This window comes from Stylophora pistillata, chromosome 5 (genome assembly GCF_964205215.1).
Source record: "Stylophora pistillata chromosome 5, jaStyPist1.2, whole genome shotgun sequence".
Lineage (NCBI taxonomy): Eukaryota > Metazoa > Cnidaria > Anthozoa > Scleractinia > Pocilloporidae > Stylophora > Stylophora pistillata.
This window is the reverse complement of record NC_142523.1, coordinates 36,107,693-36,125,882: the sequence shown is the minus strand read 5'-3', so window position 1 is coordinate 36,125,882 and position 18,190 is coordinate 36,107,693. Positions and strand designations below refer to the sequence as shown.

General features: G+C 37.2%; 3 protein-coding genes across 3 annotated transcripts in view; 1 reads left to right on the top strand and 2 right to left on the bottom strand.

Moving 5' to 3' along the window:
* LOC148731706 (FYVE, RhoGEF and PH domain-containing protein 4-like) overlaps positions 1-16,296 on the bottom strand; it is an 81,660-nt gene extending 65,364 nt beyond the window's left edge. The window contains exons 1-5 of the mRNA XM_088762019.1: positions 16,063-16,296; positions 12,641-12,671; positions 11,723-11,854; positions 10,646-10,700; positions 10,019-10,120 (exon numbers count right to left, since the gene is read on the bottom strand). Of these exons, the coding sequence (XP_088618145.1) occupies positions 10,019-10,120; positions 10,646-10,700; positions 11,723-11,854; positions 12,641-12,671; positions 16,063-16,198 (456 nt within the window). The 5' untranslated portion in view covers positions 16,199-16,296. The remainder of the gene's footprint in view (positions 1-10,018; positions 10,121-10,645; positions 10,701-11,722; positions 11,855-12,640; positions 12,672-16,062) is intronic.
* LOC148731704 (uncharacterized) overlaps positions 1-18,190 on the top strand; it is a 75,071-nt gene that overhangs the window by 52,179 nt on the left and 4,702 nt on the right. The window lies entirely within an intron of this gene.
* LOC148731707 (FYVE, RhoGEF and PH domain-containing protein 4-like) lies at positions 4,196-8,785 on the bottom strand. The gene is made up of 5 exons (XM_088762022.1): positions 8,698-8,785; positions 6,995-7,681; positions 6,418-6,477; positions 5,748-5,845; positions 4,196-5,094 (listed from the first exon to the last, which is right to left on the bottom strand). Exons 2-5 carry the CDS (start codon positions 7,613-7,615, stop codon positions 4,992-4,994), a joined length of 882 nt encoding a protein of 293 aa, XP_088618148.1. The 5' UTR covers positions 7,616-7,681; positions 8,698-8,785; the 3' UTR covers positions 4,196-4,991.

The window sequence follows — 18,190 nt, the reverse complement described above, 5'->3', positions numbered from 1 at the left end:
TATTTTGACTTCATAATGGCCTCAGTTTCAACATGCATTTATTACATTGCGAGAACCACTTTGCATGTGATCCACCCAAGATCACATGCAAAGTACATCATATGACATCACACATCCTGATCACATGCATGCTTTACTATAATGTTCCTACTCAGTTTAGAAACTGAAATACCTTACACATCTTAAAAACGATAGCAGAACTGATAAGTATTGGTGCGGTTGCGGTAATGGTATGGCCAACTGACTTGATGACTTAAACTGGCCACCTTAGAGAGTTTCTAAGCTTACGTTTCGAGCGTTACCCTTATATTCGCTCTGACAAGGGGCTAACGCTAGAAACGTAAGCCATAGAAGCTATTTACGGTGGCCAATTTACAAAATCAACTAAGCTGTTATAAACAAACTCTCTCCAATGGCGTTTTCAAACGTTCTCGAGAATATATACTACAGCAAAAGCTGTAAACAGATTAAGGAGCCTTGGCTTAAATGTGCTGTAAAGTGTTACTACTACTCAATATTTATCTAAGTTTCCATTAGACTGTTAAATATGTTGTTTCTTGTATGTGGCGTGTTTTCACAGATGCTTAACATATATTACAAGCTCCTTACGATTGTGATAGATTAATTGAACTCGCGCGAACTGGACACAGGCTGAATTAACAATCGATTACATGTTTAAGAGATTGTGCGTTGTACTTTTAAGAACTGTAGAGGAAGCTCATAAAAGTAGTGTAAGTTTAAAACTCTTTTATATTTCATTAACGGCTACTTATGGATTCTAAGCAATGACTCATAGTGTTAAGCCCTCCTCGCCATTTTCTCTTAAGAAATAATAAGAATGCGCTAAACGACAATTTAACGCTTTCAATAAGAGGTCGGTTAATGTTTCTGCAGAGGGCATACATCTTCATTTCCTTTTGAAAAGTTTCTTAAAGCCTTGGAATTCTTTCATGGCTGTTATTAGATTGACATGATCCAAGCATTTTTACTGAAAAGCCTGTCAAACAGGTTCTCAATAGCATCGTGCGAAATCTGCGATCACGTGACAAAAACGTATAAAGATGACTGACCCGGCAATCTGTAGTTTTACTCAGTTAAGACTGAGTCAATTTCGATCCTCAAGGTTCCGCCATTTAATTTCGATTAGTTTCAGGTCCTCAAAATGAAAACCGTAGCTGTCCTGATGCTGTTTTTTTCGTTGTCTTTGGTAAGTTGTTCATATAAAGCTTAAAAGAGATTACTTTTCGTTTCGGAACCAGAAACGCTCTAAAGCAAGTTGTTAATCCTTTAACGTCCATGAGTGAACAGGACAAAAGTTATCCTTAAAAAAAAAAAGGAAAACAAGTAGGAGATTATTAGTTGATCCAATACCAGATTCCCCAAACTAACATCATAAGAATTGTATGGCAGAAGGTAAGGAGAATTACTAAACATGATCTTAGGCCTAAAAGAGTTTAAAAGTATCAGGTTAGAGCGGTAATTATCGATAAGGCTAAGCGGTGCGGTGTAACTAAAATGTCCTGGTGTAATTCAATTTGATTGCCTTCAATTTCTTTGCTTATAAAAAAAAAAACAAACAAAGAAACGCGGTATCGATACTAAGTGGACGAAAAAGAGGAGAAAATATTTTGTGAAAAGGAAAGATATAGATGATTTAACCGTGAGTGATAGTTTGCGTAGAAGTTTTATTCACACACTTATACCAAAACGAAAATTTAAGCGGTCTGTTTTGATTTTCAATTGCTAAAGGGATGATTAAGGTTGGAGTAAACCGACGGATGCAACAGAGTTAGTAATCTCAGCTTAAATAACGATATTCTTGATTTAGATAAGATTAAGGTGTATGGTGTAAAACTCTTCTTAGTTGGAAATCAAACTTATTATCTTTCTTAGGCTTGCTCCAATTTGCCGAAGTATTCAGCGTGCGACACTTTGGTAAGTCTAGAACTTTGACATTTGCGAGAATTTAAGCTCCTAACCTAAAGCTGTTTTGTTTTCATTCCCAGGAAAAGCCCCATTGTAACTGTGCACCGAGCTTAGCCTGTAAGGAAACACGGGAAATTTACATAGGAGAACAAACAGCTGAAGTGAAGCAATGCATGCCGATCAATGAGCCCATCGTCGTCGAAAAACTAACAGAAATTGATGTCAGTGAAATTTTGGACCCTGGAAGTGCAGTACTGGACCCGGCATCAAGATTTTATCCTGGCAAGGTGAGGAAACTGATAATGAAAAAAAAAAAAAAAAAAAAAAAAAAAGCAGAAAATAATTTTGTATTTTGTCCTTGCAAGGTTTTCTTTCTTATTTCTATTGGAGTAGAAACTGTCAGAACTTAAGTAAAAATTTAAATTATTTTTTCCTCGCAGCGTTTTTCATAACTTGTAGTCGAGAGAAATCGTGTTACAACGGTTCTAGAAAAACTCTGTTTTACCTTATAATAAGAATTGTTTTCCTTGTCTTTTGGAAGCATCAGAAATTATGCTGTTTCTTTGAACGAGGAAAAATCCCTATCATGAAATCTTGCCTTTGTTCAACTTTGATTTCAGAAATGCACGACGGCAGCCGACTGTTTTTGGCCAAACATCTGTTGTCTGTTTAACAAGCGATGTAGCCTGAAGTTTGCTGAAATACTTCACTTGTTACCTCAGGGTAAGTGCAATAACTGTAAATAGTTAAATTTTAATTAACTGTTGAAAGAATCGTGGATCACTTTGGTTTTGTTCTACATCACTCTGTAATTGGTTAAGAAAGGTTTCGTCTTTTTTTCAACCAACCAGATTCAAAATGAAAACCAATCGCGACTGGTCCCGCGTTTAAAGTTGTTCAGGGGGTCTCGGTGTTCACTTTGAGTTCCTATTGGCTCCTTGTAATATTTCTTTAGTTCTGATTGGCTGTTTTGACTACATAAACTTTTGATCTTTACAACATGTAATCGAGAAGCGCTCTTGGATGGTAGGCGGGTTTCCTTTGATGCTGATGCCTATTCCCCAGTCTTTCATAAGTTTGTCTCGGTCGAATCACGCGATCTGAGAACAAACTGAGGTCTGAGAACAGACTGGTTTGGGGGTAAAAATTGGAAGGAAACAATGAGGGTCCAAAATAAGAAAATGGAATCTGGAGTGCCCAAAGCCCACCCACTGAGGACTGTTTGTCTACTCCTTAAAGATTGTCCGTTTTTCTACAGCTAAAAATTGTTCCAACTTCTATAGATAAGTCGAGCTACCAAAACGAGTCAATGTTGTTTGGGACGCTCTGAAAGGGTAAATACATAGGAAGGCTTTGTCAAATGGGAACTATAGAGTGATAAAAATGGGGTTTCTAAAGTTAGAATAGACCACCGAAATCTCACTGGAAAGTAAACAGGCATTCACGCTCCCCCGAGTCCCACCCCCCTGAGGACTCTTCGTTTATTCCGCTACTGTAATGAACCCGATCTACTTTCCTAACCAGACATTATTTTTTTATTTAACTTTTAGAGCGTGCATAAGTGCGGCTGTCAGGAACATTTGGTTTGTAAAACCACGACTCACGTGACACTTCCGATCGTGAAGATTCCCTTTCCCATAAGGCAGTGCGTGCCGAAAGACGAAGCAGAATCTTCTTCGTAAGATTTCTAGTGATCATTGAAACATGAAAATCTGACGGTTTGATTTGGTCTTGTGACTAAGAATCAATGTTTTGTATAGTTCTTCGCAGTCTGTTTCACGTCACCAGCACGCTAACTGCACTTTCCTTGCGCTTTTCTCGCATTTAAGCAGCAGATTGCCCCAGGCTAATAGTGGTTTTCCCTTACGGTTACCGAACTTTTACTGCTCTTTTCCCGTAGGTTATCCGCATTTTATCCGGAGTCTTATCCGGCAGTTTTTCCCCGCAATTTAGTTGCGCTTGCCTCGCAGTTTCCCCACCCATCCCACGTACTTTCTTACACCTGGCAATAAAGAGAAAAATGTAGCCCTCTTGAGCAGGCCATCACGTGCAAAATGACAATAGCCGCGGAGAGTGTTCGAAATTGAAGCTGCAATTTAAAGAATGGCCTTATTGTGACTCGATGATGGTTTCCAAGGGAAAAAAATGAAATTTGGGGAGTGAAACTCCGAAAATTCGTCGTGGGAATGATAATTGATCTTGAATTTTTCCAAATAGAGATAAATATTAGATTTATCGTCCCTTCAACCGGTACTACAGACATATAAGCCTGAGTGAGTATGCATTTTATTTCCTTCGCATAAACAAAATTCCATATTACAAAAATATATAGGAAAAATATCTCTATTCTTAATTGAGACACTTTTCTTAGTTAAATTTTCTTATAGTGCCTCAACAACTCCAATTCTTTACAATAGCTCATGAACACATCTCCGCATCTTTCGACGCATGAAAAACTTCAATTAGTTACCGGATCTCCCATTTAGTAAGTGCGCTATGATTGTTCAATTTAACGGGCCGTTTTTCCCTGTGTTTTGTGAATACAGATATATCTTAGTAACCTCGTTTTCTTGGTTCCTATTATATGTTATGCCTTTTTCGCTCGTTTTCTCCGCTCGAAAAAAACTCGGTCTATGACTTACAGTACGGACATAGAACTAGGTTAGTAAGCGGTATTTCAGTTTCTCTATTTCACAAAATAAGCGGTCTAGCTTTATGTACCGGTATTTATTCATTTAGATACTCGTGAATGTTAATGAAACTAACACGGCGTCTTTGATTTTATTCGGAGACACATGGTGAGAGTTACACGTAAACAAAATGCCTCGTAGGGATCAAGAAAAACCTAACCATATTTGGCAAATCAATCTTGCCTTTCATCACCCTACCAGCTGTTGAAAGTATCCCATAATATTCTTTGACTTCATTATGTCTCGTATGTCTCTGTCTCGTACTTTTGAAGAAAATTCTGAACGTGAAATAAATTTATTGAAAATTGCAACCTCGTCAGGAGAACGTATGTTTTCAATTCCTCAAATATTTTGAAGCTATTAATATCACAAGGCTCAAATAACCGTGACCTCTACAGTCTCACTGCTTTCCTGATTTTCCGGACTTTTTTCGTCAATTTCCTCAGCTTTCATTGCACGAGCCAGAAGTTGCATCCACCTGATAAGAAATAAAAACTCTCCTTACAGTTTTCCGCTTATTTCTTTGGATTAAGGTGCGGAGAATCTGACAAAATTCAGCCCTAATTGTCAGCAGTCTTCTCCTGGAACAGTTTTCTCTATCTACCCCCTGCCATGGTATGAGAAATCATTCTTCAATGCGCTCTTCAGTGTACTTATACTAAACGGGATTCTAGTCTATCAAAAGTCATCCCCTTCCGTCCTTACCCCTCCCTCCCTCCCCATTTAGCCAGGTTTTCTGACAACGTCCTGGTCTTCATTGGGGTGGACAGAGGAACTTAATACTTAAATTCCCCGGAGGCGATTCACAACTATCTTCTCCCTAAAATATCCAACACTATCCAGCAAACAGGTCGTGAGAATTCTCAAACTTATCAGGTAGAACTAATCATCTTGACTTATAACGGAATTCCCGTAACTAAATTACAATGAAATGTGTAGCAGCTGGAGGGGACAATTAACAACCAGATCTTGGGAGTTAAAACCCAGACATCGCGATTTGAATTCTAGCGCGGAGACTAAAACATAGATAAACACATCACATCAAAACGATGTCGGATTCACTGATAAATTCTCAATAGAAACGTATACTGATTAATAAGGAGAGTTTGAAATTTCGTCGGTTGTTATTACCTTTGCATGCTCTCCTCATTTTCGGCCTCGAAAAAATACACCCGAAGGTTTTTGTGATGTACTTTAAACACATTCTTGCGGCGGTCCACCTCGTCTGCCTAGAAAGGAAAATGTAAAAAGATACATAAAAATCCTTTTGTAATGATGCGTATAAAATTATTTTACAAAAGAACACTACAATGCGACAATCTTCCATCGTAAAACAACGCATGCTTAGAAAACAGAGGAATTAGTTGTTGCAACGAAACAAACTTTGCCATCTACTGAGAGGCTTTGCAAGAATATCACTTCATCAGAAAAGTAGGCATACAAAAGTTAAAATCTTATTAAAAACCGTGCCAAGTTTGTGGCTCGAAAAGAGAAACACTACACTGTTAACACGATTTACATACATTTTATGCTTCGCTAAAAACTTGTAGTAAAAATGTCGTAATGTAATAAGTCATCGCAGAAAATCGAAAAAACTCTTTGCTAATCGATTGTGCATCGTAAAATCAGCACTCAAGTGATCAGAATGGCCAATCAGAATAAAGGAAGAAATGAAGAGGAGCCACTCAGAACTCAAAGAAACAAAGCGCGGGAAAACGCGGTTGACGCGCTTTTAAGAAGGGATATTTTCATGCAGGGGTTCATCTCACAAGAATTACACGGTGCTGTCAACAGAACTTACCAGAGATGGCTTGTCTGCATTGTGACCAGGGAGGGGGAGGTTAAACTCTGCTTTTGTGTCCTGCATCAAAGAAACACAAATGCCCTCAATGAACTCCACCAAAGACTAAGAGCACAACACTTTTAACAACACGAGAATCGCTAGGACCGCTGGAAGAAGCTTGAACAATCTTTGCGAACGCACGAAAAGGGAAATCAAGCGACCGCAGAAATAAGTTTGATTGTTGCAATCCCAACAAGCGCTGTCGTTTTTTCGTTTTTTTTTCAGCCTACTTAGTGAAATAGTTTCCAGTTTGCAACCTAAAAAAATTCAACGAATTTACGATTCAAAATAGGTTTAGCTTGTCTTGGTAAATTTCTTTCTCTTTAACGTCGACAGAAACGTCACCGTTCTCCAGCTGAAGTAATGCAATCATTGATTAAGAAACACTTCCTGTTAGTCTTCGATAAAGTCAAAAGTACCTCAAGATGTTGCCAGCCAATACTGGAAAACTGTTGTTACTAGTATTGCCACAATGTAAGTACTAATACTGACTCGGAAGTGATCAATATGGTACTGATACTAATAATGCCTTTACCTTCTTGGCCTTGCACCGCAACAACACAAAGTCGCTCGAAAGCACAAACCATCTCTTCTGCCAGCTTTTATCTCCTTTGGCCTTGAAATTCAAGTATCCACTGTGCCAGATCTTTGATTCCTGGCCGATTTCCAACACACTCTGACCCTTTCCTTCCACTTCCTTGACCGTTTCCTCGCTGGAGCCCTTCACAAAAACCCTGTGACAAATTTCGTAAACGTTCTCCCGTTTCCCATTCTTGTACTCCAGCGGTACTTTGAAGCCAGAACAATGTCCGCACACCACCCTCCCACAGGCGCGACAATGGTGTCTGCGACGAAACTTCGTAAACAGGACGTCACAAAGCATACACATGCTCACTGCCTCGTCTCGTACCCAGGCTGGCGCTTCCTTTCCCAGGTCTCCCTCTTCCATGACTTCAAGCTTGGCCCCTCTTCGATAACTCTCTCTTTTCGTTGTCAGTTCGTTTACCGTCTCTTTAAGTTTATTCACCCAAGCTTCTTTCTCCTCGGCGGACGCTGCGTTGAAATCCATGACTCTTTGTTTGCTTACTATACGAAAGCAATTCTCTATTTCCAGTTCCTCGTCCACGTCGTGTACTTCCATTCCGTACAAGTCCATTTCTACTTTCACTTTGTATTTGTTTGTGCCAGGAAACTTTGCACAGCAAAGGAGAATGTCGTTGAACTGCAAAACAAAGTACATGGTCCAAATTTAGCTTCTACTACCCTTTTTAGAGTAGAAAGAGGCGAGACGTTTGAAGGCGAAACATTGCAAGGGCGTTCCAAATATAACCAGTTTCAGGAGCTAGTCCCGAACTGGAACTCTGAACTGCGTGCCCTTCAGACATATACATACATTTATTTGATAAGTAGGTTTAAAAAAATATGCAACTGTACAGCTTATGTGGACCTTAACTGCTACTAAGTCTAAATAAGGAAAAACAGAAATTTACAATACAATTGTCATAAAGCTACAAATAATATAAAATACAAGTTGAAAGAGGGACCAAATAATTTAAAAATATCTAAATTCAGGGTTCCTATAACAATTTACAGAGCATTCCTTTTGGATGCTGATGTCCCTGACATAGGTCTTAAAAATTTTATCTTTCTTTTAAAATAGACAGGGTTTTCAAGCTGTTTAATAGTGTCAGGTAAAGGAGGTGACGGGAAATATAGTTCTAAGTTCTCATTCGAGAGAGCGACAAATCACATTGTCTGACATTAGACGGATGGCATCGCAGATACAGAGTATTCTCTTCGTCAGTTTTACGAGCAGAGACACATCCCTTACTTACCAACATCACGTACGTTAGGCAAAACTTAGGTCGATATGTGAGCGAGAGGTTTCAGACGGAAAAGAGTTATTCCTACTCGCGGCTTTACCTCTCAGTGTTGCAAACCGCGCACAAAACCGCCAGCTACGCAGGGAAAGCGCATTTCAGAGAACAGAGATGAAAACGGCCCACCACATCGAAAGAAATTTTCAAAGTAAAAATAGCAACCTGCATAAAGCGCGGGAAAAAACGACTAACCAAGCCGCGGTTGGCTTCAGTGTTGCATCTGATTGGTCGAGAGGGCGGTGTGAGTTTTCTGGACGAATCACAGAGCGTTAAAACCAATGTAATACCGGATTATTTTCGACATTCAATCAAAATGTGTCCTCAGTTAGCTACTAGCAATCTCAAGCACTAATTTTACCTTTTAATAGCAGTTTGTATCTCGGCACCCTCTACACTGGTTCCAACATGTGGTGTTGAAGAGTTAAATGGTCACATTCCTCCGTTTTCTAAGAGGACGTAAAGATACAGATACCCAGATCTACGATATGAATCACAACTCTCCCTTTAGACTCCCATACATTTTTCTGTTAATTAGTGAAGAAAAATTGGTGTTGCATCAAGATAGACTTCGGTTTCCCGTTGTCACCCTTAACCGCTCGGGAACAGAGCAGTCAAACACCCCGCACGAGTGAATGTTGTAAGAGCGAGGAGGCATGCAGCGTGCTTATAGACCGTCAGAACCAAGTGTTCTCACGGGATGTCAGAACCAACTACACGAGCCACTAAGTCACAGCATTATCAAATCCAATTTTTTGATAAAGCTTAAAAGAATGGGAAATTAACCAAACGTCCGTAATCAAGTAAGCTTCGTGCGAGATTAGTCTCAAGTTTTCCTTTCCTCTTAACACTCGATTTCTTTTACAGATGTTTAGGCAGGGCTCGACACTAACGGTAGCCCACTAGCCACAGACTAGTAGAAATTCAGTTTTGGCTAGTGGCTTTCAATTTCCACGAGCCAGTTTGGCTAGTAAACAGACTGAAATTGTCGTAACATCTAAAAACATCAAAAATGTCACTAGCCACTAAGCTAGTAAGTGGAAAAGTTAGTGTCGAGCCCTGTTAGGAACTTGTCTATTTTCTCCAGAAGTATTACGTGACAGCAGTTGTTTCTCTAAGGTTTTTCTATAAAAATTTTCCGTGGGAAATTGCCGCGCGGGTTGAAGCAAAGAGTGATCCCTTTGCGCATGCTCGACGTTTCGCCGCTGTTCAGCCCAGCCAGAAGTGACAACCGGAAAAACGTCTGTATTCGCCGGCTCCTGAGCAATTCATCAAAAACTTAAGGAGAAGTTTTACATGTACTTCCATTTGGGAGGTACAGAATTCAATTATTCTTATAATTCCATGGCAGCAAAAAAACGACATTAATCGTTCCACTTGACTTGATTGTTGTGGCTTACTTTCACGAGACATAATGGCAAAGTAAAATATTTTTGCCAACGTGTTGTAAAATAAAAATCGATGAGAACTAGAAGTAAAAAAAAAAAAAAAAATCAAAAACAAAACAAACTGCCTGAAACGCGGAACAACGCGGGCGACCAGGTTTTAGTTTTGAATCTAATTGGTTAAGAAAGTGGCGCGAGTTTTCTGGACCAATCACAGAGCAAAATAAAGCCAAAACCAAAGTAGTCTCGGGTCATTTTGGACGCTCAATTGAAAATTGCTCTAATTGTATAACCTACTTGGATGTCCTCAATCAGAATCGCCATAGTTGGTAACTTCTTAATCCAAGATGCTAAAGTTTCTGTTGCTTTGTCAAAGTTTCCAACATATAGTGTATACATCTAAAGAAGCACAAATTGACGAAAACACCATTATTGGAATTAATAAGGCTTGGGAAAAACGAATCAAATGATAGTTTTAAATTATGGTTAAAAGAAACAAAATGACCTTTACGAATTTTTTGCAACCTGTACAAGATATTCACTATAATTCAAGGCAACCACAGGACCCAAAGCTATGATCTAAACCCTAACATCAGTATGCATATTCTCCATACTGTTCTCTATACATTTTCTAAGATGCTGACAAGGAGAATTTGTCAAACAATCAAGAGCCTCTTTAGTTGATGATCATGTCCATTATTCTTGTAACCTTAATGTGTGATTGGGGGACAATATTTTAAGGAGAGTTTAGATGCTGGCCATTCTTAGGTTTCAAAAGGCTAATCTGAGCTGTGAACATGTTGAATGATAGGAGGTAACGTTCACTTGTGGATTCTGAACCCCTTTGAGAAATAATGTGACATAAGAATGTGCCTAGAGGAAATTAACAATGCTTATATGTGGAATAATTTGAAGAACACTTGCCTTTAGAAATGGAGCCAACCCTTTTAGAATATCCCCAGTTTGGTTGTTGGTGCCCCTGATAAAAATAAATAAATACTAATAAAACTAGGTCAATAAATGAATGAAAACTTATAGGAGAGAGGATCATGCAAATTCATTAAATACATGTTGAGAACTGATTCACTGACTGACTGATTGATTGTAAATAATTGATTAACTGACTGACAGATTGAATGACTGACTGACTGACTGATGGAGGGACTTACTGACTGACCAACTGACTAAGTCACTGACTGACTGCATGATCAATGATTGATGGACTAATGAACTGACTGACTGTCTAAATGACTGATTGAATGTCTGGCTGAATGATCAACTGACTGATGAATAAAGGGGTAAGGTTCTAGCTTAAGAGAAACTGCAGGCGCGGTGGCCTCATGGTTACTGTGCTTGACTCCAGATTGAGTGGTCCAGGTATGAGCCCTAGTGGGGAACTTTGTGTTGTGTTCTTAGAGAATAAATGGCTACCAGCGAATTTAACACTGGGGGTAACCCTGCAATGGGCTAGCATCCCATCCAGGGGGGAGTAGAAATACTCCTAGTCGCTTCATGCTATAGAAACTGGATTTAAATGCTGGCCGGATGGGCCATTTGGCTCGTAAACAGGCTTTACCTTTTACCTTTCTAGAGAAACTGTGGTGCTGGGTGAGGGTCCATGGGGAGGTATAACAAGACAATTTGTTTTAATCAGCTGAGTTGATAATGTAGATTGGCCACGATGAAGAGATTCTAAAGGTGAAGTTTTGAGCATCAGCTTGTCCAAAAGAAGAGCTGAACAGACACTTGAAATATTCTTCTCAGAGCCCCTTATACTGTGGTCAATCTACCAAGGCTGACCAACTCATTACAGCCTTGAAGTTGGGAGCACTCTTTTTATTGATGGGAAAGAAACACTATGTTTCAATTCCAAAAATGAAACTGGATGGAGGCTTACTTTCTTTGGCTTCATTAAATATTTATTAGGTATGTAACTTCTTAACTTTAATTGAAAATATCTAGTAACCAAAAAGTAAACAAATACCATTCTTTCATCCTCACCTCCAACTTAGGTAATAAGAAATCTCTGTGCAGTTGGTGAATAGCTTGAATGTTGGAGAAAATGTCATTGAGAACTTCCTGAGGTAAAAGCCCTTTTGAACAGCACTGATTATTAATTTGCAGGTAAAAGACCTATACATGACATGAAACATATAAATAAATATATAAATATCAAATATACAGAGCTCTTTTTAAATAACCAAATCTCGAGTGGGCACTAGGGGTAATGAATATGTTTTTAGCAGTTAAGGTATTCAATCATCAAATTGTGGACAAATAGAATCATATTGAGTTTTCTTTCAAAGCAATCAAATCTGAAATCAGATTTCACACTAACCCTGCCCTGAGATTTTAAAGGAAGCCAATAAGATCAAAGTCTTCCCCACAGCCATTGTTTGATATTTTCACACAAAACTTTTACTCCTCTGTAGGAAAGGAGTGCATTGCCTGACAAATTTACAATTGCTCCAATTAAAGTTACGTACATTGAAAATTGTTTCCAGTACACAAAAAAATACACAAACATCAAATGAACATTAAAACTGTACCCTGTTAACGATAGTTGATAAAATACTGGTAACTAATATTTATGAATTATTAAAATGTTAAAAGCAATGATTAAAGCCAGATCCACAATTGCAGAATAAATTTTCATCAAAAAGTGTTCCATACATAACCACCAAAATGACTGCACTGACACAACATCGACTGTTTATTGTATTTGAAAGATGTAACAAATATATAAGATAAGATTTTAGTGAGAAACCTTGTATCTGGTCAGCCCCCTTTCAAAATTTTCTCGCTAAATTTGATTACAATAAATGCAATAGGAGTGTTTCTCTTCCCTACCTTTGTTTTTCCTTCATTAGGGAAATTGTGTAGTCCCTGTCTAACAAGACTTCATCTTTTACGCCTTACCTGATCAAGAAGGTGCAGTCTTCTGACATAACTGCAAATAAAATAAATCAATTAAAAACAATTAGTTTTCAAAAAAAAAAACAAAACAAAACAAACAAAAAAAACTATAAAGCAAATCATTTCAGAAAAATTTTCTCAAGACCTGAGACGATTATTTGTGCTGGTAGGGCTCTGAGCTCAACTTTTTTCTGTTGTCAATTGGTGACCCAAATCAATAAATGGTCACTGGAAAGTCACGCAAAAGAGACTCTCAAATTCCATAAATCAAAGGAAGCTGGAAATCATTTTTGGAGGTTCATGCGATTTCTTAAGGCCTGGTTCAAAGGACAAGTAGATTTTTCTAATTAAAAAGTAAAAAATTTATTAAAAAATTTTCTAACTTATATTAATAATCATTTTCTTAGTTCAAACCCAGTATAATATTTGTCTAGAATTTCAATGAAGTCACAAAGTGATAACAAGTGGTTCAATTCATATTATTAATTCAAGGACCAAACCAACAAAAAAAGACAAAATAAAACATATTATGACTGGAAGCAAAAACTAGTTGCTCACCTTTCTCAAAGTTTGAAAAAAGGCAAATGAAACTGAATAATCAAACTGAACCAGACAATAAATCCAACACCAAACAAAGTTCAAATCTAAAAGGAAACTGATTTCTTGATGCTCTTTTTTTTTTCTTCCTAATGCTTCCAAAATTTAAAAAAAAAAATTAATTGTCGAATTTTTCACGACTTCTATATGTGAGCACCCGAATCACCTTAGGGAATTTGATCCATTGCTCTCACATTTTGACAGTCGCTGGTTTTGTATAGGTATAATCACATGATTTCGAGTGCAATTTGGAATAAATAAGTTGCAAGTAAATTTTTTCAAAGACTAACAAAATTGCACAAGGCTGTAGGGCGAGTGCAATCTGTGGTCTTTGAAAAAATTTACAAGTGCTTATTTATTCCAAATTGCACAAGAAAATTATGTGATTATCTATTAATAATAAACATGAAAAAATATGAGGTAGCTTCTCATAACTACGCAGAAAAGCGCGCGCATCACATGCAAAAATAATTTATTCAAACCCTGCAAGTGACATTGACCTTGACATTGACCTTGATATTGACCTTGACATGGACCAAATGTTCTGACCAATCAGAATGTCTGGTTTGTTTCTTTCTTTGCACTGAATTAACCCTATTCTGCACTGAATTAACTCTCTTCTGCACTGAATTAACTGAAAACTGCATTCATCTTACCCAATCAGAACTGAGAAATTTTTTCATGTATATTATTAAGATTTAAACAACAAAAGTGTCTCCGAATTTTTTATTTCTAAATACTTTTTTTTCCAGAGCGATTTTTGTATGATCAATCCACATTTTTTTTAATCCTATTTCAAAAATGTTCTGTAACTTTTCACTGAAATTGAATATGGCAAATCACTGACGCTTTGGTCCCGAGGACGGAGGAACACATTAAATGAGCGAAAAACAAAATTTGCTGGCAAGAGTACTACATTAATAACCCCATACATTAATTATGCATTCAGTCTTTGTTCAATGATCTGTCCTTCGACAGCTTGCCACATGGTTTAATTTTAGCCAAACTTGCTGCCTATGGTATATCATCCAAAAGTTGTGCATTTATAGGTAATTACTTAACGGATCGCTTACAGAGAGAAAAATTAGGCAATCAATTTTCAGATTGGAGTCCTCTTCTTAGAGGAATTCCTCAAGGGTCTGTATTAGGTCCCCTTCTTTTTAATATTTACCTAGATGATTTACTATTATCTAGCCTTCAGTCCAAAATAAGTTCATTTGCCGATGATACTCAGATCTTTGATATTAATAACGATGTTTCCCTACTACATGGACACCTACAAACTGATCTTGTCACTGCTCATTCCTGGTTTTGCTCTAATGGCCTTGTGATGAATCCTGATAAATGTGCTACCATGTGGGTGGGTAAGAGCAATGACACAACTATACCCTGTTTTTCCATTGGGAGACAGGAGATCAGTTTCGTGGGGGGTGTTAAGCTACTGGGTGTAACCTTGATCATGACTTAAAAGTTTAATGAACATATAGGTAACATAGCACGGAAAGTTAGCAAGCAAATTCAAGTTTTACAAAGACATAAGAAATAAATTAACATCCATGCCAAGGTTAAATTATATAATGCTTATCTTTTGCCTCATTTAAATTATTGCTCTATTGTATGGCATCATTGCGGAAAAGGTAATTCCGACAAATTGGAACAACTTAATGAACGTGCGTTGCGCTTTATTTACAATGATGATAAAAGCTCGTAAGAGGAATTATTACTGCGTATTAAGCATCCCACTTTATTTAATAGAAGAATTCATAATATTTTAACATTGGTATTTAAAGCTTTGCATGGGTTGGTTCCAGAATATATTTCTAGGTTATTTACTTTATGCAACTGCAAGATTAACCTGAGGGGGGATAATATTCTTATGGTACCCAGGGTTAATACAACTAGCTATGGCCTCCACTCATTGGCCTATCAGGGTAGTAAGCTATGGAACTCTCTTCCCAATAACATAAGACTGCTGCACGAATTAAGTCAATTTAAATCCAAAATTTCTAAATTGAAATTCGACTTGTAGAATAAATTTTACTAAGTTTTCATCTTGTTTAGAAATTATATTTTAATATCCTTTGCTTTAGAATTCTATTTTGTATTTTATATATAGATAGTATTTATAAAGGTAATTGCACTGAGTGGAGTGCAATTTGGGCTGAAATCATACGCGTGATTTCAAAATTGAACGAGCGTGCAGCGCAAGTTCAATTTGAAATCACAAGTATGATTTCAGACCAAAATTGCACCACACGAGGTTCAATTACCACTTTATTACATCCATTTTGAAATCGCCCCAAATACAGGACTTGGTCAATTCAAGTAACTTAGTGATGCAGTACTAAGCCGGTTTTTAAATAAAAAGCGGAACCTGAAATGCTTTTACACCTTATTTTGTGCAAAACAGAAAGACTGACGTCATGTGTCAAAAACTCAGTCAAGCGTAAAATGATGCGATTTAGAGCAAAAAATGGTGCGATTTGGAAATAAATTGCACCAATTAGTGCCAATCAGATTACAGGGACCACCAGTGATTTCAAAATGGATTGTAATAAAGATAGTAATTAGATTAATTTTAAATTTTGGTAATTTGACTCGGAGATATTAGCATGTATTTGCTATCTTAAATTCAAGTATAAATAAAGTTATTGTCATTGTCATTGTTATTGTCATGAAAACAATAGCGATAACAATAGAACTCCGAAGAGACTAGCAGTCTTTGTTCTCAAAATTTGGATTTTTTTCTAAGTTTTTTTTGAAACAAGGTAAATTCGACACGTTTGTAATCACATTTAGAATTGGGACTGGCTTGTGTCATTCCTCACCTTTGCTATGTACACAATTCAAGGGTGTTTTGAGTCTTTGTTTCCTCGACAACTTTTTGCCCCAAATCGTGCATTTGTAATACGTTCGATTCATGTCGATTATTTCTGCATAAAGTGAGTTCACATCATTATTCATATCAACGTCAGAACGTGGATCCAAGGATATCCATCGTCCAAAAAGCAGTGCCACGTTCAGACAAGTCAGGATGTTCTACAATCTTGCAATCTTGTACGCTTCTCTTGAGACTGCAGTCGGGCAAACCAGCGGACTCTCTTAACTAACCATTGACAATTCCCAAAATACACACGTGATCATGCCCGAGCAGAAACAGAGAAGATTTCAATTAGCGCTCATCTTTGAATATACTTTTCATCTGTTGACAGCATTTACGTTGTTATTTCTCTTCTTGACTGATTAGCTTAATACAACATCCCTAAAAAAGATGGGTTTTACCGTCGTTCGATGGGAAGACGAGAACAGCGTGAGTGTTTTAGATGAAAAGCAAGTTGTTGGCGCCGTGGAGTTGAAAGAAGGGACAACTGTTCACATATCGACTACATAGTAGTACAAACAAGTAACAAGGGTCGAGCGGCCATTCATAAAGCTACGATTTTGAAAGCTGGTGGTGAGTATAAATTGCGATATTCAGTACGTGATCAAAACTGAGAATCGAATCGGTCAGTTGCATGCGACAGTTTCTTAAGCTTACGCTTAAAAATGAATCAAATCTAACCCTAAGGTAAAGGTTTCAGGATTATTTTAGTCACGTTGGACAAGCTGCGACCCCAGCAAAAAAAGACACAGCTGCTAAGCCTGCAGTTTAGGATAACTTTATGACAACTTTTTGTTACAGTTACAACACGATCCTGATTGAAAAATCAATTATTTAACTGTTATTAAGCCCTAGCTTCACTCCCAAGAGTGTTGGGTCAAAATTGAGTAGAAATCTTTGAATTTCGATTTGCAGTTCTAATCAACAAAAACAAACAGTTTACATGAAAATGCTGCTTGGCAGCTTACATTTGAATGCTAACACAGAAGTGTTTTATCCAAAGAAATTACAACCACAAAAAATTAAGTCAAAGCCTGACTCTCACAGGAAAGGGTAAATACCATTTGTATCATTTTGTGACTGATAGTATTTATTGCAATAAACATAATTCAAGTTAATGTATTTCATGGAAAGGAATCAACAGATTTTATTCACAATTTTTGTCAAACCAAATTGAATGATTGATTAGGACTATTTTAAATAAATAGCTGTAATCGAGGATAGTTTTTATGAAGTTTTCAAGAAAAGAAAAATAAATCAAATTTTACTGTAATATTACACGTTGATGTTAATATACCATAGAATATAAAATTATTTTACATCTAAACCTGAGTTAAACATGTAAATAAATTTCATTTGACTAATTGAATTTTTAGTTGGAAGTTAATGCATGTATTAATTTTATATTTAGTTATCTCAAAGTTTTCCTTAAATTCCCAGTAATTCTTGAACATTCTTAGAAATTCCTGCAAATTCCTAGGAATTTGTGGCAAGTTTTTAGATTTATAGCTTTTCAGGGAAGTGATTGGTGCTCTGAGTTGGAATTCATAGGAATTGCTTAGAAATCCAAGTCCTGTTGGCTATGAACTTGGAATTTCTGGGTATTTCTAGATTTTTAGAACCAGAGTGGTTGCAGTTGGGAATTTCCATTCAGAATTTACCGTGAAAACTCACACCTCTTATTCCTTGGAATTCCTAGAAATAAGTACTTAGGAGTCTATGGATAATCTTAGGAATTCCAAAATCGATTTTATAAGGGGGGTTCAAAAGGGGGTTAACATTGATCTAACATAGGTTAACCTTGGTTTTAAATTTCTCTAAACTGACAGAAAAAAATGCAAATGAAAAGTTCCTTTGCAAAGCTACTAAAAGTAAATTAAAACTTTATACTAACTCCAGTGTAGGTTAATTGTGTTTTGAACAACCCAGCCCAACTGGTATTTTAAATGCCAATGCAGACCCTTCTCCCCATTCCCCTAGTGGAGCACATTTCTTTACAGTTGGTGACAGGGGTTTTGTTTGTCATCAACTGAAGCAATAGGCTAACTGACTATCCTATTTTTTTGTTTTTTATT